General features: G+C 64.1%; 1 protein-coding gene across 4 annotated transcripts in view; it reads left to right on the top strand.

The window, feature by feature from the left end:
• Nucleotides 1–598: 598 nt before the first annotated feature.
• Nucleotides 599–23,340, top strand: part of SPNS2 (SPNS lysolipid transporter 2, sphingosine-1-phosphate) — a 29,541-nt gene continuing 6,799 nt past the window's right edge. For 2 of the 4 annotated variants that reach the window (XR_008418871.1, XM_053893298.1), the window contains exons 1-3: nt 599–1,135; nt 12,412–12,477; nt 20,423–20,559. Coding sequence is in view for 1 of the 4 variants with exons in the window: in XM_053893298.1 (XP_053749273.1) it covers nt 766–1,135; nt 12,412–12,477; nt 20,423–20,559 (573 nt within the window). In the remaining 3 variants the exon portion in view is untranslated. The remainder of the gene's footprint in view (nt 1,136–12,411; nt 12,478–20,422; nt 20,560–23,340) is intronic. The other 2 variants (XR_008418869.1, XR_008418870.1) reach the window with 2 other exon arrangements.

Here is a 23,340-nt window from a genome sequence, read left to right as displayed (position 1 = left end):
TCCGATCTACCCCCGCCCCGGGAGAGACACTGGGACCTAGAGAGAGTTAGGGGTCTGCCCAGGGTGGTGCCACACACGACCCAGCCTCCCGTCTTCCATCCTGGGCTTCGCCCCCTCCCTAGGGCGCGGCTGGCAGTCTGATGCTTGGGGAGGCCCCTTAGGCATGCCCTGCGTCTGGTGGGCCCCACAGGAGCCCGGCTCCCCCGCCAGGGGCCGCTTCTCCGCGGGGGCGAGGGTAGGGTATCGGCGCGCGCACAGGCATAGGGGCCGGGAGCCGTCAGGAGCTGGATCTGGGTTTCCCTGCGGAGGTGGGCCACACAGCCCTGTGCGCCTGGCCGAGGCCGGGGGTCCGCGCCAAGCCCCCGCCGGTCACACTCCGCGCTCTCCCCGGACTGATTAAATCCGGGCGGCGAGCAGCCGCGGGCCGGGCCCCGTCTCCGGGACGCCGCGCGCCCCGGGCCCCCGCCCCCGCCCCCGCGCGGCCCACTGCGCCCCCGTCGGCCGCCCCGGGCAGCACGTGCGGGGCGGGGCCGCGGCCGAGCCGGGCGCCGATTGGCCGCCGCCGGGTGGGCGGGACCGGGGCGCAGCTGTCAGAGCCGCGGCGGCGGCGGCGCAGCGCGGAACGCGGGCCGGAGCGCAGGAGCCGACGGGCCCGGCCGCGATGGTGCAGCGGCGGCTCCGCGGCGCGCACACGCTCTGAGTGGGCCCGGGCTGGGCCCCGTGCCCCCCGCGCCCCCCGCCGCCCCGGTCCCGGCCCCGGCCGGCATGATGTGCCTGGAGTGCGCCTCGGCGGCGGCGGGCGGCGCGGAGGAGGAGGAGGCGGACGCGGAGCGGCGGCGCCGGCGCCGGGGGGCGCAGCGAGGGGCTGGAGGCGGCGGCTGCTGCGGGGCGCGGGGAGTGGGCGCCGCGGGAGCCGCGGACGCGGACGACGAGGTGCAGACGCTGTCGGGCAGCGTGAGGCGGGCGCCGTCCGGGCCCCCCGGCACCCCCGGCACCCCCGGCTGCGCGGCCGCTGCCAAGGGCCCCGGAGCTCAGCAGCCCAAGCCGGCCAGCTTGGGCCGCGGACGGGGGGCCGCTGCCGCCATCCTCAGCTTGGGCAACGTGCTCAACTACCTGGACAGGTACACCGTAGCAGGTGAGCGAGCGCCCCACCCGGCCCGAGAGCCAGGAGCCCCCACCCCCCAACCCCCGGCCTGGAGGTTCCCCGGGGAGCCTTTGGTCCCAGGGCCCCTGTATCCAAGCCTTAAGCGGGGTGTCTAAGGGCCCTCCGCTCAGGCACGCCGGGCAAGTGACGGCCCGTGAATCACGGGTCCAAGCGGGGACCTGCCCCCCGTCCCCGCCCCGCCGGGCCAGGGGTTGGAGGGGTCCCCCAGCCGCGGAGCAGCCCGCGCGTCCTCGCCAGCCCTGACGTCCCATCCGTTGTCCTCTTCTCCGAGAGTCTCCTCCGCGTCCCTCCGCGTCCTCGCCTCCGCGCCCCCTCCCGCCCCGGCCCCAGCTTCCCCTTCCCCCAGCCCAGGCGGTCTGTCGGGCCGTAGCGGGTCAGTTCCTTCCTTCCTCCGGCGCCTCCACTCCCCTGCGTGCGGGCGGCGAGCGCGCGCGCCCCTTGCGGGTGTGCGCCAGGGGAGCCCGGGTGTGTGCGCGCGGGCGGCGCGGATCCGTGTGTGAGCGCGTGGCTGACAAAGGCTCGGGGCTGCGGGGAGCGGAGGGAGGGGCGGGGCGGGTCCGCGGCGCCTGGGGACCCGAGATGCGGTTTGCAGCTGGCCCTGGCTGGAGGCCTGAAGCCGCCTCCCCCAGCTCTGTGGCGCTGGGGGCCTGGGGGTAGAGCGCAGGCCACCGGGGCTGCAGAGGGGGCTGCCTCATCCCGTGCGAGCGTCTCTGGGAACCAGCCTTGGGGACGGGGTGGGGGTCTGTGGAACAGCCAGGTTCTAGTCCCAGATTTGCCCCTTACTTGCTTGGTGTGTGACCTTGGGCCAGTCCCAGCTCGTGTTTAAGTCTGTTTCCCGTTTGTGCGGCGGATAATCTCTGGGCCCCTCGGGGGTGGACTGGGTTCCGGCTGCTCACCCCCCCTCCCCCAGTTCCCCGGGGTGGGGGGGTCTGTGAGTAGGGCCTTCCGCGGACTGAGCTGCCTGTAGGTGAGAACGGGGTAACCTTGAAATGAAAGCTCTGTGGGCAGGCTGGTACGGGGGGCTCCCTGCAGGAGGAGAGCAGTGGCTGTCTACATGGCACGCTGGCCCAGAACCTGCCTAGCCACAGCTCAGTAAAATCTGGAACAACTGAAGAGAGAGAGAGACAGAGAGAGAGAGAGAGAGAGAGAGAGAGGGAGGGAAGGTGGCGGAAGGAATTTTGGACAGACTCTAAAGAGAACTTTGTGGGGCTATGGAGAGAGGTGGGCCCTACTGTCCACCGTGGGTCACCTGGGTCCCTTTCCCTCCTGCTGGCCTCAGTCTTCCTCTGTCGAATAGGGTTTTGTGTCAACTAGAAGGAAGGAACTCTGATGGGTTCCCCCTCCCCCCCTCCCACTTTCAAAAGCCCTTGGCTCTCTATTCCCTCTGCTGCGGGGGCGGCGGGGGGGGGGGGGGGCGGCAGTGGGAACCAGTGGCGCCCGTTTCTGACCTGGGCCATCCACAGGAGGCTCTTACTGTGGTCTGGTGAACAGGAAGACGCAGCAACACCCAGCTGCACCGGCCCCCCACGCTGTGCTGTCTGGGACCTGGGAGCTTCCGTGCCACCATAAAGTGGGGGGAGGTCAGTGAACACGGGGATCTGTGGTCGGTGCAAAATGGACTCTGTGCACAGGAGGAGACCAAGGCCCCTGGGCACCCCTTGTCCAGGACGGCCTGAGAAGTGCCGAGAAGGCAGGTGGTAGGTCTACCCGCCAGCCTTGGCCTGGGAGGGCTCCCACATCTTTACTGGACGGTGACTGGTGCTGTCTCTGGCATTGTGACACTGCACAACTTGTTTTCTCCCGGCCCCAGACCCACCCCTCCCTGGTATCCTCAGGGAGACTGACCCTGCCAGGGACTGAGGGGAGAGGGTGGGATCAGGGAGGTCTGGAACTTATCTGCCTCCCACCCTACTTGGGTCCCAGAGTCAGAATGGGAGAACAAGATAGGAAATTCGAGGGAATTCGTAAGGGGGGGATGGGGAGCGGTGGCTCAGAGGGGTGTGGGGCCGTCGGGAGGAAGGTCCGGAAAGCCCTGTGCAAACACCCGCCTGGGCTATGCATCCCTCCCTGTCCCGGCACCGCCCCACCCCCAACACACAACGTACACAGATTTCCTCTCCGGATAAGCCTGGCTCCCTCTCCCTCTCGTTATGGCAGGCTTCCCCACGCCCCTGCCCCAGGTCCAGTTTTTAGGGAGATTTACTGTCTCTATGACAACTGCTATGGCCTGATGTGTTTGGAGGGGAGAGCAGGGGAATGGGCATCCCAGGCCAGAGTCCACCTGCTGCTGGCTGGGGGTGGGTGGAGGGGGTGGGTGAGGGGGCAGACATTCTACGGCTCAGTCACCTTTGATGTTCGACCCACCTGACTCCTGAGACCCTCAGCAGTGGATTTCCCACTCTCTTTCTCGAAATCTGTGCTGTGTGTTTCTATCTTTATGGTATAGATCAACCAGCTCTGTCCAAGAGGAATATGATGCCGCATATATAAGTTAAATACTTTTAGGAGCCACGTTGAAAAAGTACAAAGAAATAAGTGAAACCGATTAATATATTTTATTCAACCTCACATTTCTAATGTATTTGCACATGTAATCAACATAAAAGCTATTAATGGGATATTTTGCTCTTTTTTTTTTTTCATACTAACTTTTGCAGCCTGGTGTGTGTTCTCCGTTTACAGCGCGGGTCAGTCGGGACCGGCCACGGCTCAGGCAGCCACAGCCACGGTGTCTGGGGTCCCGCTGCAGTGGCCAGTGCAGACCTGGGTTCAGGCTCTTCAGCCCCCCCAGCTGGGTGACCTGGGGGGTGTCACCTGAGCCTTCTGGGTTATCACCGCCTCCTGGGTGCCTCCCGGGTTGCCTGAGTGAATGGGTGTTTTCACGCACCCTTAGGAGAGCCGCACAGATGCCAGCCTCCTTCCCTTTCTCGCCTCTGTGCAAGCTGTGCCCCCGGCCACCTTGTCCTTCCCGTGTTTCTTTGTTTCGGTCAGTCCCTTCCAGGCCCCTTTGAGGACCCCTCCCTCCTCCACCAGGCCGGGTCTCCATCCTGGGAACAAGTAGCATTCCCAGCCAATTACGGCCTCCCCTCCTCCCCTTGAGAACCCCCTGAGGGCACAGGCAGCAGGTGAGGAGGGCCAGGCCCAGCTCTGGCGCTTATCAGGGGGGTGGAAGGGAAGGAGCCCAGGGCTACCCCTGCACACATCTCCTCGTGTGGATGGGGATGCTGGAGGCCAGAGAGCACAGGTGCTCACCCAAGCTCCCGCACCCGAGAGGAGCGGGACCAGGACCCCCCAGGACACTGCTGTCTCCGTGCAGGCAGGGGTGCCTGGCCCTGTTGCTGGCCAGGGCACGAGGCCTCTGAGCAGAGGCTGCTACGGCTTCCCCTGCTCCCATGGCTGGAGCCCAGTCACGGCTGCCAGCTCAGGGGAAAGGTGAGGGCTTGGGCACCGTCTCCTCCGATCTGCTTCCTGGTGCCGGAGCTCCACCGGCCCCCGGGCCCCCACTCTTCCATCTGTGAAATGGGAGCAGGACGGAGGCTGGAGCCAGGCCCAGCAGGAAGAGAACGGAGAATGGCTGTTGGGAGCTGAGACCCCTCCCCAGCTTCTCTGGGGCACCTGTGCCTTCCTGAGCTCTTTCCCTTTGATCCAGCTGGTGGCACTGGGCGGGGCAGAGCCTGGTGAGGAGAGGCAGAGCCCTGCCCTGGGGGAGCCCTTTTCTGCCAAAGAAGCTGAGACCAGTATCCATGGCAACTGCTCACTAACACAAAGCCGGGGAGAGCAGAGCACAGGGACCGGGTGGGAACACAGGCCCGGCAGGCCTGGGGGTTCCCCGCATACCTGAGCTGGCTGCAGGAGGGGGCTGCCGGCCTGGGGCTCTTGGCTCTTCTGGTGTCTGCCTGGTTGAGTCTGTCCGCCCAGGGCCTGTCACAGGGTCACCTGGGTGGGTGGAGGCCACGTCAAGCTCCCAGCTCTGTGGCTACCTTGGTGGATGCGGATGGCCAACAGCAGCCCTGCCCCGCCCCCTCCAGTGGCCTTGTCCCCTTGGGTGGCCCTGCCCTGGCCACTGCAGTGTCAGCACCACTTAGGTCCTGCCGGGTGGGCGGGGCGTCTCCAGGGCCGCCTTCCAAGGTGGCTGTCTGGCAGGTCAGCGCCCAGGTGAGAGGCCCGACCGGCCTGGAGAGCCAGCGCCCTAATGACAAACCACCGGCTGCCGGTCTCTGCAGGTACCTTCTGGCGTGCTGTTGACCCATCAGAGGAAGTGCCTTGGTCTAGGACCAAGGGCATGACCGGCCAGCTCGTGCCTTAGTTTCCCGTTTTGTGAGGGGCAGGAGGGCTGCACGTTACAGCCTGGCCTGAGCTGCTCAGAGAGGTGTCCCATCCCTTCCCCAGACAGGAAGTGGCTTTTGTTTCCGCCTGGGTGTGTGTGTGGGGGGGGGCGGGGTGCTGAAGTCCTGAGGTCAGAAGGGGGATGGGAGCCAGGGAGACAGAGAACCCTGGCTTGATCCTCAGGCTCCTGGGGCCCAGCTCCCAACTGGGCCCTGGGCGAGGCTGAGTTTCCTGTTCCTGCCTGTGCCAGACCTTCTCTGTCACCTAAGGCAGGTCCTGCCCCTCTCTGAGCCCCGGACACACAACAGGTGATTTTGTGGTCATGATGTTGCTCCCAAGGCTAGTGTGGGGCACTTGGTCCCGGGAACTCTTGTCTGCTGTCCCCTCCCCAGCTCTGCCTGCACCCGCCTTCCCCAGGGCTGTTTCCCACTGGCCACTGGCACCTCAGCGTGCACGTGGGGCTGGCCCGGGCTTGGCCTTGTGGAGCGACCCGGTGGCCGGGTTGGGTTGACCCTGGCCTGCCTGACCCCAGCCCATCCTTCCGGGCGGGAGGGGCGCTGGTAGGCTCAGACGACCCTGAGAAGGACCAGGCCCCGATGCTGAGGCGGGGGCCTGAGTCCTGACCACGGCACACAGGGAGCCGTGGGCCTCGCATCCCCGGGAGGGACTTGGGAAAGTGGTCAGGATGGGCCCTGCGTGCCCAGCCCTCAGCCCCGATGGAGGGGTCTCCTCACCCCCCACGCCGGGCAGAACGGCTTCCGCACATTCAGGAGGGCTCTGAGGTGACTTTGCCGGGTCTGCTGTGAGGGCAGAGGGCACTTGGAGCGCTGGGTGGGGCCCGGGTCACACTGGACAGCAGTGTCCTGCGGATGCTGGCCTGCTCCGGGCCTGGCTCTGTCCCGCTGGCCTGGGGGCGGCGGGTGAAGGGCAGAAGCACGGACGTTAGAGCAAGACGTGAGCAGGGGTGACGCGCCGGCCGGAGCGCGGAGGCGGGGAGGGCTTCCCTGTGGGTCTGCGCCCTGCAGACGGGCACCTCCGTGAGGCCTTCATGGTCCCTTCACCGGCGCGCGTGGATTTGCCAGACACGGTCCGGGAAGCAAGGAGGACGATTCAGCTTCGTAGGCTGTGAAGTGCGGTGCCCCGGGGGTGGTGTTACTGGGTCACTCACCGTTCCTAGGTTGCAGGGTTCAAATCCACGCCAGGGCAGTTGGTGTGGACATTGAGAGGAGGCTGGTTACGGCCTGTTTTCTGTGGTTTGGTGGGCGAAGGGGGAACACAAGCCAGTCTGGGGGCTTGGAGGCCAGGTCCTGCCTGGCTCTGGGGCCTCTATCCGGTGGCACCCTCGGACTCTCAGTCTGCCATCTGAGGGTCAGGAGCAAGGCCTTGGCCACTGAGGCCTTGCAGGGGGACAGCTGAGCATCTGTGGGCTTCTCTCCCCCACGCCCCGGCCTCATCCTGGGTCTGCGGATCATGATAAGGGTAGCCCTGGTGGTCTTGGGAGGCCCCGAGCCAGGGCACAGCCAGGGACAGGGGTGGGGCGGGGGCTGCTCCAGGGAAGGAGCGGCTGTGCAGAGCCCCCAAATTACTAAGGCCGAGTCTGGTTCCAGGAAAACTGGCCCCAAATGATAGACTAGAACCACAGGACACAGGCCAGGCTGCCTGTCCCCGCCCACTCTGGGCACGGAGACTTGGTGGGAGGAGGGAGGGCTCTGAGCCCCGGGTGGGGGTGGGGGGCTCCTCTCTAGGACCTGGGTGAGGGAGGGGTGTTTCAGGCCCAGCTGCAATGTTCTTTAGGGGCACAGGCTTGGAATCCGGGCCCTCTAGAAAAGGACTGGGGTCTCCCTGAGGGGCTGGGGTCCGGTGCTGGGGGCCTCACGGGATCCCTGTGGAGGTGAGCGCCAAGCACCTCTGACATTAATGACCCAGGTTTGTCGGGTGGCGTCGCGGTGGGAGGGTCGGTGTAGGTTCAACAAACGTGATTGGGATTTGGGGTGGGTGTGGGGCGTATGGGGACCCTGTGGCTCTCAGACAGGCAGCCCGGGGCTCAGAGCAGAGCCAATTGCTCCCAGAGGTCACTCTGCTTGTCCCTGGGGGAGGGGGCAGGTAGAGGTGAGTGTGCCTGAGAGCTGGTCCTGGCTCAGGGACCGCCCTGGCTGGTCCCCTTCGGCTGGGGGCGGTGCCCGCAGGGCCAGGTCAGCAGAGCCAGGCCCTCAGGCTCCTGTAATTACCGGGGCGGGAGCTGCGGCTGAGTGTCGGAGAAGGGTGATCCTTCCAGAGTGAGCCAGCTCTGAGGCCTCCCTGGGACCCGTGGGCCATCCGTTCAGATCCCTAGGCCCTGTCCTTGCAGGCATCTGCCCCATTTTAGAGAAAAGAACACTGAGGTGGGAGTTCCCATTGCCCTCTGGTCATGGCTGGGGCTCCCACCCCAAGGCTTAGTGATCTGTGGTCACATTTTTAACGTTTATGGACTATCTACTCTGTGCTAGACAACATCCTAAGCACTTTACACCGATTAACTCATCTAAACCTCACAACAACCATATGAAGCAGATCTTAACATTAAGGTACATTGCAGAGGAAGACAGAGATACAGAGAGGTTAAGTAACTTGCCTGAGGTCACACAGCAGGGTAAGTGCAGTTGAACCCAGATGGTCTGGTGTTGGAGGCCACGCTCTTGGGGATTCAACTAGGTCGTCTGCTCCGAAAAAGGCAGGGCGAATGTGGGGTGATGATGCCTGTGTTTGAGGGCGTGAACTTGAGACCTGGTGCCCTGGCCTGGCTGACAAGGGCAGGAAGAGACCGCAGGGTCTTGTCATCTCCGCTGTGCATCTGAGGCTGGGCTGGGGGCTCCCGAGGCCAGTGTGAGTTTCTTCTTCTGTCGTGGCCTTTGTGAGGCCTGCGTGACCCCAGCACGTTAGGATCTGGACCTGGCTTCTCTGGGATCTACCAACAGACCGGTCACGATGGGGGGGCGGGGGGCGGCACCGTGAGTATCCATGATCAGCCAGCTCTCGAGGTTACGGGCACCTCTTCAACAAGAGCTGCAGAGAGAGAGTTAGGGGGACACCCTCGTAGACACCCTTGGGTCTGACCCCCAGACGCGGTAGACCTCGATGGTGTAGACAGACACCCTGGGAAGAGGGCCTGGCTGGAGTCAAGGCTCCGAGGCCTGCAGGCTGTGATGTACACACCACAGGGGCCTAGGACTGGCCAGGCCGGTGGTTCAGGTCACCCAGGCAGTGTGTCAGCGACTCTTGGGTCTCACCTTGAGGCCAGGTGGTTGTGCAGACCTGGGTCACGGAGGCCTCCGGTGCCAGAAGAAGTCTGGGCTCCATTTGGCCAGCAGCGGGGATCCACAAAGCATGACTGCAGTCCTACTCAGTGAACTAATCCGGGTGGCACCGTGCGAACCGTGTCGGGCAAGCGGCAAGCCCTGAACGCATGTCAGTCCCCACATTGTCGCCGGTGGTGTAACTGACCCAGGGGCCTGGCCGACTCTGACTTCCGGCCAGAGTTGATAGCCTCTGGGCCGTGGCACCAGTTCCTTGAGTCCAGAGACGGGCTGTGCTCTCCGGAGCCACCGCCCAGGACTTAGGAGAAGATGGTTAAGTGCCCGTGAGGCAGGCTGCAGGAGGGGTGCTGGGGCCCCAGGAGGGGGCCGGGGGGTGAAGGAGACTCTCTGGAGCCCCCACTCGGGGGCCGAGGAAGGCGAGGGCCGTCTGGCCTGGGGAGTGCCATGCTGCGGCTTGGGGACCGGGGAGGACGCGGCAGAGCCATGGATGGGAGTCTGGGTGGCTGGAAGCCTGAGTGGGGAGAGAATCTGAGGGGCTGGCAGAGGGGCCGGAGAGGGGCGCGTGTCTGTGAGCTGACGCGCAGCAGACAGAAGTGAGGCCCAAGCCGGCGTGCCCCAGGGCCGGCTCCCGGGGCAGCAGGAGGGACAGCTGGCCTGGGACAAGAGGCGAGACCCTGGGGGCTTGAGTTAGAGAGAGAGGTGTAACTGGGGGTTGGTGGGACAGAATGTTCGGGCTGCTCCGGGGAGGGGGACCCCCGTGGGCAGAGGGTGGTCCTGGCTGTGGGTCCGGAGAGGCTCGACTCAGCTGTGGCCGTGGGCGGCTGGGGGCTGCGTGTGGAGCCCCACCTTGCGTGCCCCGGGCTGGTGGAGGGGCCTGGCCTCAGCTGTGGGAGGCGGCTCCCGGGCAGGAGGCCCGTCCTGTGACCCACCAAACCTCAGCCTCCAGGAAAGAGGCTAAAAATAAGGTCGTGGTGGGAAGAAGGGAGGGGCTCGTGGGCCCAGGCCAGGCGGGAGCCTAGAGGAACATCCAGGCGGCTGGCGAGCTGCTGTGACACATGCTTCCCGAGCCAGCGGCCAGCGGCTCTCACCCGCCTGTGGCCACAGCCCCTACCAGGCTGCAGTGAGGCCCTGCCCCCAGGCCCCGGGAAGGTTCTGTCTGGAGCTCAGGCGGTGAACCCAAGGCCTGGCTCCAGGGTGCTGGGGTGAGGGCCCCTAAGGCCCTTGGGGTCTGGCCTGCCCAGGAGTTCCCAGGACATCCATCTGGATGTGCAAAAATGCTCTTCCCTCTTACCAGGAGCTCTGCGTATCGGAGGAGGTCAGGGGGGCTTCCTGGAGGCAGAGGCAAACACTGGGGCTTGAAGTGCTGGAGGGGGTCGAGCGTGTCCAGTCTGGAGGCTAGGAGATGCCTGGGGCGGGGCGGGGGACGCAAGGGTGTTTTCTCCGCGCTGCGGACCCCTGCTGGCCTCATGAGGACCACGCTGATACGGCCTTCCTCCCCGGACGTGCCCTCCTCTTGGCTGTGGACGGGCACCCGCTGCGCGGTGACCCAGGGGCGTCTCGCCCTCCTGCCACCTCCCACCTGCACCTGTCCATCACCTAACATGTGACGGCGTCTGTTCTGGGTTCCGGAGATGCCCCGCCACGACCCTGCCCTGAGGGGGCTCTCACTGCAGTGGGGATGGGGCGTCTCTGTCCACAAACAGCCGCTGGGGGCTGGCTGCGTGCCGGGGCCTGGGCTGGGGGCCCGCAAGAGCCAAGTGCGTGCAGAGGCGGCACGGCAGAAGAAAACATTTTTGGTTTTTGGCAACAGAGCCTGTTTCAGATCTCCCTGGGGCCCTTGCCTGCCATAGGACAAGTTACTTCACTTCTCAGGGCCTCCGTTTTCTCATATGTAAAATGGGGTGAAAAATGCGACGAAGCAGCAGGGGTAGAAATCGCATCTGCAGAGCCTCACTGGGTACCTAGAACTTAGCAGGAAGCAGTAATTCGTGGCTCTTAGCCACCGTGGGCCCAGCGAGCTCCTACCCACGTCCCTACGTGTCTTCAGAAGTCACTGATCCTAGTGTGCCAGGGGAGTGTGGGGGCACCTGCCTTATTGAGGGTGACAGGAGGGGGAGAAGCCAAGGAAGACTTCCCAGAAGAAGAGGCACCTGAACTAGTGTTGAAGGAGCGGCAGGAATCAGCACAGCCAGCAGGGTAGAGGACCTGTGGGCGGTCGGGGTCCAGAGCATGGGGCGGGGGTGTTCTGAGAAGGGGCGGGGTTGGAGGGGCTGAGCCTGCAGCCCTGTGGCCTGGTGGAGGCCAGTGTGCGTCTGAGGCACTGGGGAGCCACGGGAGGTGCTGACTGTGGGGGAGAGAGAGGGGCAGGGCGGCCCTGGCTCAGAAGCGGGGCGAATGGGCTGCGGGGCTGGGAGGTGAGTGTAAGTGGTGCCCTAAGGTTGGGCCCAGCCGTGCCACCCGCGGAGGCCCCACTTGGTGGCCCCTCCGTCCACAGGGACAGGCCCCTGGCTTCCGCGTTCAGGGCACGACCACAGCCCGCCTTAGTTATTAAGTCATTAACTGGGCCTCGCACAGCCTCTTCATTATGGGTAATTAGGGTGAATCCACTCGGCACTCATGAGGAGGAGGCCAGCGTCCCTCCGTGTCAGGCTGCATCCCGGAAGAGGGCTCAGCATCCCGGCCCTGGGCCTCGGGGGGCAGTCTCCAGGCGGGACCCTCCTCCGGGGCCCCGGGGGCCGCTTTGGCCACCTTGCCGCTGTACGACCTGGGGCGCAGGCTTAACCTCTCGTGCTCAGCTCCCTTGTCTGCCCAGTTCCTGCTCAGTGACGTGCGCCATCACCATATCCTGATGAGCTCTGGGAGACCCCTGAGGGCAGGTCCCTTCCTCCATGCCCTGCGTGGGGGGCTGTGGGGGCAGCCTGCCCTGTCTCCTCCTCCTGGCTCCCTAGCCCTTCTCGGTGCAGATGTGTCATGACTGGGGGGGGGGGTGGGGGGGGTTCCTGCCTGTGGCCCAGCCCCCTGCTGTCCTCGGAGATAAGCAGAGGTGGGGGCCCCCGGGGCCTGCGGGGTGGGGGGCTGGGCGCCGTGAGAGGTGAGGAGGCTCCAGGAGGTTGCCGGCCCCCACGCAGCTGTGGCTCTGTCTGTCCGTGGTTGTTGGTGGCCTCTGGTTATAGTCCTCTTGACATGCAAAGTCCTAACGGGAGAGCAGAGGTGGTGGGGACTCAGGAGGAGGACAGGCGTGGCCTCCAGGGATCACCTTCCCCCCAAGAAGCCCTACCTGCTTCCCTCTGTGTCTCAGCTCTGTCATCGGAAAAGCGGGGTCCTGGTTACAACCCCGAGGACAACTGAGTGAGCGCGAGCACGCGTTTGCCCGAGTCCCGCCTGTGTGTCCTCAGGTCCCTGCAGTGGCCCTGAGTGGTCCCTGAGTGGGGGGTGGGATCCCATGCCCCCAGGGTGAGCATAGCCTGGCCTGCAGATTCCCCAGTGGCCTGGCCAGACTGGGCGAGGTGGCCTTCTGTGGAAGGGGCTGGGTTGGGCGGGCTGGGCTTAGACTGGGGGTCTCCTAGGTGGGGTGGGGGACAGGGGCCCCGGGCATCAGACATAAGCACCCTCTGTCTTCCCTCCCAGGCGTCCTTCTGGACATCCAGCAGCAGTTTGGGGTCAAGGACCGAGGCGCCGGCTTGCTGCAGTCAGGTGAGGCCCACGCCCCTGCCAGGCCCCCGCCACACCTGCTGGGTCTCCCTGGGGGTCTCCTCCCTGGTCCTGACTCGCTGGAAGGGACGTGTGCTTTGTGTCCAGACCTCACTCTTGGCACTCAAGAGGACCGGCTTCCCCAGCCTCTGCTGCTCTCCCTGCAAACAGACCAGCGGCGCCCGGGGGGGCCACAGGCCCGAGTCCTTAGAGGGGACCCTTCTTTTGGTCCTGGGGCCTCATCAGGACCCAGGGGCCCAGGGTCTGCCCTGAGGCTGGTGAAGGGAGTTCCTTAGGTTCCAGGCAGGACAGCGGCAGAGCCTTTGGTGACCCTGTTTCCATGGCATGCGCCCCCATTTCCTCCGTCGCCATCAGCCTGGGAACAGTCTCTGAGATGTCAAAGCAGGAAATCCCCACGGCCAGTCCAGGAACCATTTCCAAACTCTGGGAAAGCGCCTGAGTGCCTGGGTCCTGGGCTAGTCCTGGGCCTGAAGCTTTCTCCCTGGTGGGGGTGGGGAGGGGCAGGGCCAGAGCCCCCTGGGCTGGGGCAGGGGGGCCTGTGTCTCCATTGTCCCTGCCGACCCACTACCTGGCCCCATGCTTGCTGTGTGGCCGAGGGCCCGGTTCCTTGGCTCTGATTCCTTCTGGCCCTGGAGGGTGTGTGGTTGTGAGGCCCGGTCAGATGTGTGGGAGGAAGTCCGTGGTCTGCATTCCAGCCTGGGAACCCCTTCCCCTGCCTGGGCTCTCCTGGGAGGGAGGAGCGGAGCGAGCTCGCTATGTCCCGGAACCTGCCTGACCTGCCTAGGTGGCATTCCAGAATGTGCTGTGCCAGCCTCCATGAGCCACTCAGCCAGGCCCTGCGGCCTGTGATCCTTTCCCAGGGTGGTTTTGGGGCTCAGACAGACGAGGTGATTGCTCCAGGGCGCAGCCCCAACAGACAGCTGAGGAAGCTGGGACAGGGGCAAGGCTGTGTGACCCAGAACCCTGAGGGGGGCCGGCCCCTGCCTCTGCCCACATCCCTCACCCAGCACAGGAGCCCAAACCTGTCCTCTGGCCCTCCCCCACCACCCCCCCAGGCTCCTGGGCTCTGAGCCCACAGTGACCGCCACTCACAGCCTAGAAGAGAGTTTCAGCCAGATGTGGGGAGTGGGGAGAGGGCAGGAGAGAGCCCAGCTCTCCAGCCCCCTCCCTCTGTGGCCCCGGTCCCGTCCCCTCTGGGCCTCAGCCTTGCTGACTGATGGGGTGTCCAGGGTCCGCCCCGGCCTCCAGCCACCCCAAGCAGTGCTGTCCCTATTGCAAGGTGTCCCTGGCCGCCTTCCTAGTGGACAGAGAAGTCACGGTGGCCCCCACTGACCCTGGCAACCTGGCTGGAGGTGGACACCACCCCTCCCCCCGCCCCCCCCCCCCCCCCCCCCGCCACCAGCATGGTCGGTTCTGCCCCCGCAACCTCCCAGGGCAGCTGCACTTCCCAGATGAAGGGACAGAGGTCAGCTCTGCGGGTGACTCACAGGGGGTCGCGTGCGGGGAGGCCGGCGGGCCCAGGATTGGGGCTCCACGCGTGCCGCCGTCTCCACCTGGGGAGGGGAGGCCTGGCCGCGTGTCTCAGCGTCTGGCATCTCTGTGCTCTCAGCGTGGGCGCCCCTGGGCCGTGGTCTCTCAGGGACCCTTACCCCGTGGCCTCCACCCTACCACCTGCCCCTGGCGTTGCCGGGCTGGCTCCCTGAGTGTCCTCACCCCTCGGCCACCTGAGCCAAGGAGCCAGGCCAGCTAGACCAGGATGTGACTCAGTGGGCGACCAGGAAAATCACCTAATTGGCCTGGGCCCCAGGCACCTGTCTCTTCCCCAAGCCCCTGATAAGGTCGGAGCCAGGTGGAGGGCGCCAGCCAGGTGCTGGTGTTTGCCCAGATCAAAGGGCCAGGGCTGAGAGCCGGGCTGTCTGCTCGTTCGTGGGCACCAGGGGCTGCTGGGCCCGGAGACAGGGCAGGGGGTGCGGCTGAGAGTCAGGCCTGGGCCTGCCTCTGCCGTTTCCCCTTGGGTCCAGACCGTGAGCCCTGGCTTGGGAAGAGCCTGCCTTCGACAGCCCCGAGCAGGCCCCCGAGCCCCTGCAGAAGCTTCTGGGAAAGCCCGCGGAAGAGCTCCAGCCCTGGTCCCAGTGTCTCGGGGCCCGGGTCTCCACAGCCTACACCCAGAGAGGCAGCTCCTGCTGGGCTCTGCCATAGCCTCTGTCCCTGCATTCCAGTAGATTCCCCCCATCACTGGGGACAGAAAACCTATCTAGTCACCACCTAGGCATGACGGGGCAGGGGGGGAGCAGGGTGCGTGGGAGCCTGGGGGGACAGCAGCGAGGGCACACCTAGCTCTGCCTGGTGGCAGGTGGATCAGACTCCCCTGAGGAGGGGACATTTGAGTGGGGCTTTGAAGGATGTGTTAGAGTTTGTTCAGGGCATAGGGCTCACAGTCAGTGTGTCAGATTGAGCAGATGTGAGAAACCCTCCCCCCCCACTCCACGCTGCGTAAAATATGCCAAGAAAACACTTAAATTACATAGCTGAGCTTGAAAGCTAAGACTGGCAGGGGGATTCCCAGGTGCCAGAAGCAGGGAATTAAACCAGGGAGCAGGAGAGGAAGCTGGTATTAAAGCCAAGTGGTGCAGGGCGCCTGGGGACCAGTATCTGTCACAGAAGCTTGTTACGGTATTTTTAGTGTAAACATTTTTATGATGAAACATTTTAAATATACATAAAGAGTAAAGAGACTAGCGCGACGAGGCTGCAGGAAGCTGTCACCCAGATTCATCCAGGGATCGACCGCCCACTCCGGCCCAGCGTCCGGGCTCCGGGGGTTTCTTGCAGGGTCGGCCCCGTGCAGGCTTGGGGTCCAGCATCGTGGGGGTGACGGGATTTCCACCCCGAGCCCAGGGCAAGCCCCCTGACTTCTGGCTGTGCCCGCAGGCCCGTGGGCGGTTTTTCTGCCTGTGAGATCTCCGTCCCGGCTCTGGCTGTGTGCCGAGAGCCTGCTCCGTGCGGCCCGGGCTTTGCGGCCCCCTCCGCAGATGCGGCTCCTGACGGGAGCCTTTGTGCCCCAGGGCCCGTGTGGGGCACAGGTGACAGTGCCCACTGAAGGCAGACTGAGCGTGAGCAGAGCCCACGAGGAGGAAGCCTTTGTGGGAGGGGGCAACGGATCCCAGAAAGCAGGCGACCCGATTCCCGAGGAATTTCAGGCAGTAGGTTTGCCGTAACAGACTTTAACGTCCTATGTGCTTCGTTTCCACGGTTCCAAAGAAAGAGTAGAATTTGTAAGACAGGGATAGCACCTTATTGGAAAAGAACAGGGACTGAAAAGCTGAATTCGCTATTCTGGAAGTGAAAACCGTGAGCCCTGGACGTCAGCAGTGTAGACCCAGTCGAAGAGAGAGTAAGCAGATCAGAAGCTGGGTCTGCGGAAGGGGAGCCGATTGGAGGCTCTGGGGACTCGTGTTCGCCCCCCTCCCCCCAGAAGGAAGGAGGCTGGGCGGGGGACAGGGGCACATCGTGAAGGGCCTCTGGCTTTGGTCTTGGGGCAGTAGGGAGCCAGAGGAGGCTTTGGGGCAGGCATGGCCCCGTTAGACGTCTGCATGGGGATGCTCTCTCTGGGGCGGGTGGTGGGGGAGGGCGCTGGAAGGCAGCTCAGGGCTGGGGTTGGTGGGGTCACGAGGACGTGCCAGGACGTGCCAGGACAGAGGAAGAGCCAGCTCAGACTGAAACCAGACGGCGGCCCTGCTTCGGGCAGAGTGTCCTCCTGGCCTTGCTCTCCTCCCCACTTCTGCAGTGGCCTGCTTCGTAGTCAGGCAGCCCCCGTGGCGGTTCCCCCAGCACCCCCGTGCCTGAGGGGGGCCTAGGACCGGTCTCCCTGAGGCCCGAGGGGCCGTCCCAGGGCTTGTATCCTGAGCAGTGGGAGGGAGGAGCGGCCCCCTTCTCCCTACAGGAAGCCCGAGCTTGGTGGCCCTACAGGCAGCGATGGGGCCTCCCCGTGGCCTGGCTGCCGGGGCGTCCCGTCCACACCCTGTGGGCAGAGCCGGCCCGACGCCCTCCCCGCCCACGGGAGGTGCAGGGTGGCACATCTCTCCGAATGACAGGTCGGCCGGATCTGGACTCTGCAAAAATAGCCCTGGGTTCAGCCCAGGCTGAGGTGGGGGCTGGACGTGAGCTCCGAGGGCACCAACGGGGCGTCCAGGGCTCCCCCAGTTCAGGCCTCACCTGCCCCTGCCCCAGGACCAGCTTCTGGGATCGGACAGGGCCACATGCACCCTGGGAGCAGCCCCCGGGTGGGATCAGACGGTCACAGTGTCCTCAGTGGGGTGGTTCTGGACTTCTGGGGGCTGGGCCCTCTGAGGACCCCAGAGGAGAAGGCCCCCCGGGCATCCCTGTGGGGCGGGGACACCACATGAGGTCGTTCTGCAAGGTGGCTCCTCCCATGCTGCCCCCCTCCCCCCCCCTTGTCCGCGGGCCCCATTGTCCCCATCCTGTGGGCTGGCTCACCAACCCCGCCGCCCCCCCTCTCCCGCCTGCAGCCCCATTGTCCCCGTCCTGTGGGCTCAGCACACATGAGCCAAGACAGGGCTTCCCCATGCCCTGACTGCAGGATGTCCTTGTGCGGGAGCTGCTGGGAAGGCCACCCCCACCGAGGTCTGGGTGGGGCAGCCAGGCTGCCCAGAAAGCTCTCTTCCAGCAAAGGCTGCAGGCCCGGGGTGGGGGGCAGTGGAAGTTTCTAGCCCTGCCGGGACAAGGTTCCAGGCCTTTGCCACTGCTGTTTCTTCTGCCAGGAGCATTTTTCCTCTTGTCCCTGCCCTGATTGCATTGAGGCCCCTCTGCTGGCCTGTGATGCACCCGAGGGCCTGGGAGCGTCCTCTTACCTGTCTGTCCGTAGCAGAGGGGAGGGCTGCTCTCCCTCGTGACCCTGGACGCCCTTGTCCCCAAGGGGACAGTGCTGAGGGTGCAGGGCGTCTGGGGGCAGGAGGGTCACTGTGTAGTTTTGGGCAGGTTCCTCCAGCTGTCGGTGGCCCAGCTCCAACACGGGACGACATGGTGGGGACGGGTGGGTGCTTGGGACCCAGCGGTGAGGGTGGGGACCTGCTCCCACCGGAGTCCCCTGTGACTCGGTCCACTCAGATGGCTGGCAGGGAGCCAGGGTCACGAAGTCGGGGCCGCCCTCCTGCTCTGCCGCAGGCCGGGTGGTGGGGACGGCGGCCTGGCTCTCCCCCCGGGCCCCGTCCACCCCTGCAGGAGGACAGACATGCCGTGGTCCTAGTGTGGCTTAGACCCTGGCGTTTGACAAACTCCTTTCGGCCTCTGGCACCTTTCTGTGGGATGAAGGTAGTCGTGAGGGGCAAGTGAGAAGCCTGTGCTTACGTCCAGGGCGCACTCGGGCCTGTCTACAAGTGTTCCGTGAGCGACAACCAAGGTTCTCGTTAGCCGTGAGCATCGTGCCTCCCTAACCGTTGCACGGTATTGCTTATAAGATTTGTGATTTATATTTTAGTATGTATTCTTGGTTTTAAGCATCATCATCGCTGGCAAACTCCCGTGCACCCTTCAATGCCCAGCTCTGACATCGCTGCCTCTGTGAGGCCTCTCTTCACCATCCTGGCAGGAGTTGGCCCTCTTGGTGGCTTTCCTGGCATCCTAGCCCCTTCGAGCTGGGCAGCCCACGGATAGGCTCTGCCCCCCGGCCGGACAGGGGTCACTCTTCCTCTGGTTCTTTGTGCCCTCTCCCCGCTTGGCGCAGACAGGCACAGAGGGCACAGTCCTCCCTCCTCCCCCTAATGTGCGTGAGTCCTGAAGGATCAACATTGCTTTTCTGCCCGCATCCTGGTCTGATCTCAGGCAGGTCCTGTGAGGCAGGCCCAGCAGGACAAGTTCTTTTTCTAGATATGAGGAAGTAATTTCTGTGTGGATGAATCTAAACAAGGACCCGGTGTTGACCGAGGCCGTGCTCCGGGCGGGGCGTGGCAGAGCACCTTGAGCTTTATCTCACGCTGCTGCGCTCGGCACCGGGGCCTTGCTATTTTTATCTTCATTTGGCGGATGAGGAAGCTGGCGGGGTGGCGGCCTCGACCAGCCCGCAAGAGGCGTGTGTTAATTCTCAGGCGTCGTGCAAGCAGGTAGCTGAACTCGACCCTTAGCGACAACTGAATTATGTACACTTGTGGTTAAACATCTTGTGTGAAACACAAAGGTAGTAAATACTCAGAACGCATCCTTCCCTAGTCACGTCCTTGCATTCTACCAGTATCTGTGTCCCTGAGGTTATTTACGCAATCGATCTGCCTTCGCGGCGCTCCCGAGACCCACCTCCTATGACGCTGGTCAGTGACATCACACCACAGCCACGGGCAGCCACGGGCAGCCACGGCGGGCGTGTTCACCCCTCGACAGTTGGCAACAGTTGGCAAACACCACATCCCTCCCCCCGCCCCCATCCCCCCTTTATTGGAGTCCGTCGCTGGACGTTTATCAGGACACCAGTGAACTGAGAACAGAGAGGTGGTGACCTGTTCAACGTCACCCAGCTGGGAAGGATCAGAGCTCACTTTGGGCCCGGGTCCCGCCTCTCTGTGCTGATGCTGCCCGCGGCCCAGTTTCCCCTGCGGCCACACCCCGTCCTGCTCACTAGGACAAGAGGGAGACAGTCACTCTCCTCCGGCCCGGCCCTCTCCCCTCCTTCACCAAGTCCATCCTTCCTCCCCTCCCCTCCCCGCCTCTGTCTGAGGGAGAAGCCCAGCCCGTGTGCACACTCAGCCCGGCGGTCAGAGCCCGGCCAACTGGCCACCTCGTCTGCCCACCCTCGGCCTTTGTCTGGCCATCTGTCCGTCAGCTGTGGGACCGCCTTGCAGGGGGAGGCCTGGGGGAGCTCCTTGCTCCCTGACCCCTAGGGCCTGCCCTGCCTTGCTGGGCCTCTAGGTCCCACCTGGGGCCCCAAGGCCCCTCCCATCACTCCCCATGGAGTCTTCTGTCTCGTTCTAGAACAAAACCAGGTCAGATCACTCCCTGCTCTGTGCCCTTTCTCAGCCGTAGAAGCCACAGTCCCCACGGTGGGCCACAGGCCCTGGCTCGTCAGGCCTTCCTCCCTCCTTCCTTCTGCTCCAGCCATTCTGGCCTCTATGCTATTCTTCGCATGTGCTAAGCATACTCCTGCCTCAGGGCCTTTGCACTTGCCCCAGTATTTGCATGATTGTTTTCCTTCCCTCCTCCAGGTCTTCACTGAAATGTCACCTCTCTGGCCCTTCTTTCTCTGTGTCGCACACGTTTCCTGTCTCCCGTCTCTGCCCTTTTCCCCTCCTTAGCATTTGCCACCACCTCATGTACTCTATTTTTCATTTTGTGGTTTCTTTCTCCTGCCCAGGAAGGCAGGAATTTTTGCCTGTTTCGTTGAATGAGTGAAAGAGTGAGCGAATGACAGTGTTTCCAGACGCCAGGAAAGCCTCTCCAGCCTGTGGGGAGTGAGGAGTGAGTGTGACTGCATGACCTGGCAGGTGGAAGACTGGGGTTCCAGGCCCAGTTCCGTCCCGGTTTGCTGTGTGACCTTGGGTGGGTCCCTTCCCCTCTCTGAACCTCTCTCCCAAGTATAAGAAGGACGGCAGCGTGACGAGGTATGAGGACACTGGCTCCGGGGCCGGACACACAGGGGATCAGGTCCCCGCGGGGCTTTTGCCGCCGGTGGGGCCTCGGGCGAGTCTTGCCTCCCCTCTTTTGCGAGGAGGTGGCCTTGCACGGACCCACAAGGCCCCAGGTGGTGAGCTCCTGACGTGGCTCCTGCCACGTCAACCGCTCAGTGAATCCTCTGTCGCTCAGGTCCCCCGAGGGTCACCCGCTGGACAAGCTGGGCCCGCGGGGAGGCGGGCGGGTCGTGGGGTCGCCTCTGGCGGGCGGTGGGGGCCTGGCCCCGTGTCACGGCCTCCTCTCCCCGCAGTGTTCATCTGCAGTTTCATGGTGGCCGCCCCCATCTTCGGCTACCTGGGTGACCGCTTCAACAGGAAAGTGATCCTCAGCTGCGGTGTCTTCTTCTGGTCGGCGGTCACCTTCTCCAGCTCCTTCATCCCCCGGCAGGTGCGTCGGCTCCTCTGCCCCCGCCCCCCCCCCCCCCCCCGCCCGGCTTCGTTCTGCCTCTCTGCTGGAGTCTCAGGCGCTGTCTTCCCAGAGCAGGGTGGGGGGCGGGGGGGGCGTCGTGGCTGCTTTTGTAAGCTGGCCTGGCTACGGAAAGGGCCTCCCCGCTGCGAGCCTAGCCGAGCCCCGCGTGGCACCCTCTTTCTGACCTGCCTTGACTTGGGGACGATGCAAGGAACGGCAGAACCAGTCTGGTCCAGGAGGCAGGGCCCTTTATTCTAGTCCCAGCTCTGCCAGCACCTTGCCGTGTGACCCCAGGTGAGTCACGGGCCCTCTCTGTGCCTCGCACGGTTTCCTCCTTTTCGTTTTTTTTAAGAGAGCTTGAGTGTGAATGGGGGAGGGGCAGAGAGAGAGAGAATCCCAAGCAGGCTCCGAGCTCAGCGCAGAGCCCGATGTGGGGCTTGATTCCGTGACCCTGGGATCATGACCTGAGGCAAGGTCAGGAGTCGGGCACTCAGCTGACCGTGAGCCACCCAGCGCCCTTTTACTTTATTTTTTCAAGTAAACTCTACGCCCAAAATGGGGCTTGAACCCGTGTCCCCAAGGTCGAGAGTCACACGTGTACTGACTGAGCCGGCCGGGCGCCCCGCTCGGTGTGCTCTTTGCCCAACAACCAGCTGACTCCTTGGGTCAGAGTCCTAGGGCGGCAAGCATCATTTCAACACGAGGAAGGTGTTTCTTACTCAGCTCCCACAGTCCAGGTGCGAATGTCCCAACTCTGTTGTCTGTTCAGCCTTGTGATCTGGAGAGCTCTCCCTGAGCCTCGGTTCCTTCATCTGTAAAATGGGACTAGTGTTTCCCCACCGGAAGGTTTATTGTGGGAAATCGCCGAGCCGATGAGTGCCCAGACGGCGGACCGTGGCGGCATTCAACCAACCGTCCCTTCTGTTCTCCCGATCCACAAGGGAGATATGTTGCTTTGATAGGTAGTGAGTCTCCCATCGGCAGGAGTGTTCGAGCGGAGGAAGGACAATCACATGGTGGCTACCGTAGAGGGAAATAGAGGGAGAAGGAGAAGAGACCAAGATCTGTCTTCAAGGAGCTTTCGGCCTCCGGCATAAAGGAGCAGACCCTCTCCCCGTCCTTGGGGGCTCCCGGGCTGGGTGTGGGAAGATGGGACAGGCGCCCCACGTTCACAGCCTTTGAGATGTGCAAAGTGCCGAGAGCCCTGAGTGAAGAGAGAGCAGTCTCTTGAAATCCATGGGGTCAGGGAGAACTTCCTGGAGGAGGCGGCATTTGAGCTAGGCAGGTGGAATAGGGTGACGAGGCCTTTGGTGGACGGGATGGCGGTGGGAGCAAGCCCACAGAGCCACTAACGGTGGGCGTGTCGGTGGGTCCACAACGGAGGAGAGTGTTTTGGCTGGAAAGGAAGGCAGGGGCCAGGTGGTGGGGCACTTCGGGGTCTGGGCTTCCTCCGAAGGTTGACGCTGGCCCAGAAGAGGCCGGAGGCAGGGGCGGAAGGAACAGGCAGGTGTGCGGGTACAACGTGGCTTCACGGAGGAGGGTCAGGCCAGAGTGTCAGTAGAGTCTGACAGCCACGGTCGAAAATGGGGCCTGGACCAGAAGCTTCTGGGGACCGCGACGCCGGTGCCGGGGTGTGGGAGGGAGGGCGGGCCGGCGGAGGCGGAGAGACGGATCGCCCCAGTTAGTCTGTAGACTCACGGCCGCCACGGTCCGGGCCCCGCGGGGCGGGGTGGGGGGGAGGGGCGTTGGCGAGCCTCGGCAGTGGGATCCTGAAGTTCATTTGGCAGAGAAAACGTCCAGGAACAGCGAGGGACATGGTGAAAAGTGGCCGTGGAGGTGGCCTGCCCCGTTGGTCATCACGGGGTGGCCGCTTAACCAAAGCAGCAGGCTGACGGTGAAACGGTCCCTTCCGTGGGGGTGACAGGTGTGCCTCGGGGGGCTTGTGGAGGATTGACCGTGCACCTGGATGAAAGCTGAACCCTGCTTCAAAATAAGTTCCAGGCAGGCGAAAATAAGGGAAAAAGCAAAGTCTGAAAACCGGGAGCTAGAAATCGGCAAGAAAAAGCCAGACAAGCCCGTAGGAAAGTGGGGGGAGGACGAGGACCGGCCGGCCGTCCCAGGAGGAGCCGGTGCCCGGTGTTGGTCCCAAGTCAGCAGGGAAATGCAAATTGAAACGACAACGAGATAACACTTCACACCCATCAGATGGGCAATAATTAGGGAGGTGAGGACACCAAGTGTTACTGAAGCTGCTGCTGGCGGTGCAAATTGGCGGGGCCTCTGCGGAGAGCAGGGCGGCAGGATCCTGCCGAGTGCCACGGGCGCGCGGCCCACGGCCCGGCCTCTGACTTCGGAGGTGTGTACCCGAGAGAGAAACCCCGGCTCGTGCACGCGAAGCGGCACACGCGCACACGGGCGTTTGTGACAGTCTCGGAGGACGGGGGACCGTGTGGTGCACGCCCGGAAAGACGGGGTGTCTTCGTGGCAGGAGAAGCGTGAACGGGTCTTTATTAGCCGGCGTCGATGGGCCCGCTTCCACAACGCGTGACTGAGGGCAGAGGCGAGGTGCGGGGCAGGAGGCACGGAACCGTCCCCTTTACGTCCCTGTTTGGAAAGCATGCGGGGGCACGTGCGTATGCGGGAACAGGGAGGGAGGAAGCATGACACACGCACAAGGAGGGGGTTCCTGGGGAGGCCCGGGGACCCACAGGACGTCCTATCCACCTGCTCTCCTGCCGAGGAGGAAATCTCGCCTCCAGC

This window comes from Panthera pardus, unplaced genomic scaffold (assembly GCF_024362965.1).
Source record: "Panthera pardus isolate Hobbes unplaced genomic scaffold, ASM2436296v1 HiC_scaffold_3, whole genome shotgun sequence".
Lineage (NCBI taxonomy): Eukaryota > Metazoa > Chordata > Mammalia > Carnivora > Felidae > Panthera > Panthera pardus.
The sequence above is the reverse complement of the archived record's forward strand: the minus strand, read 5'-3'. Positions and strand labels throughout refer to the sequence as shown.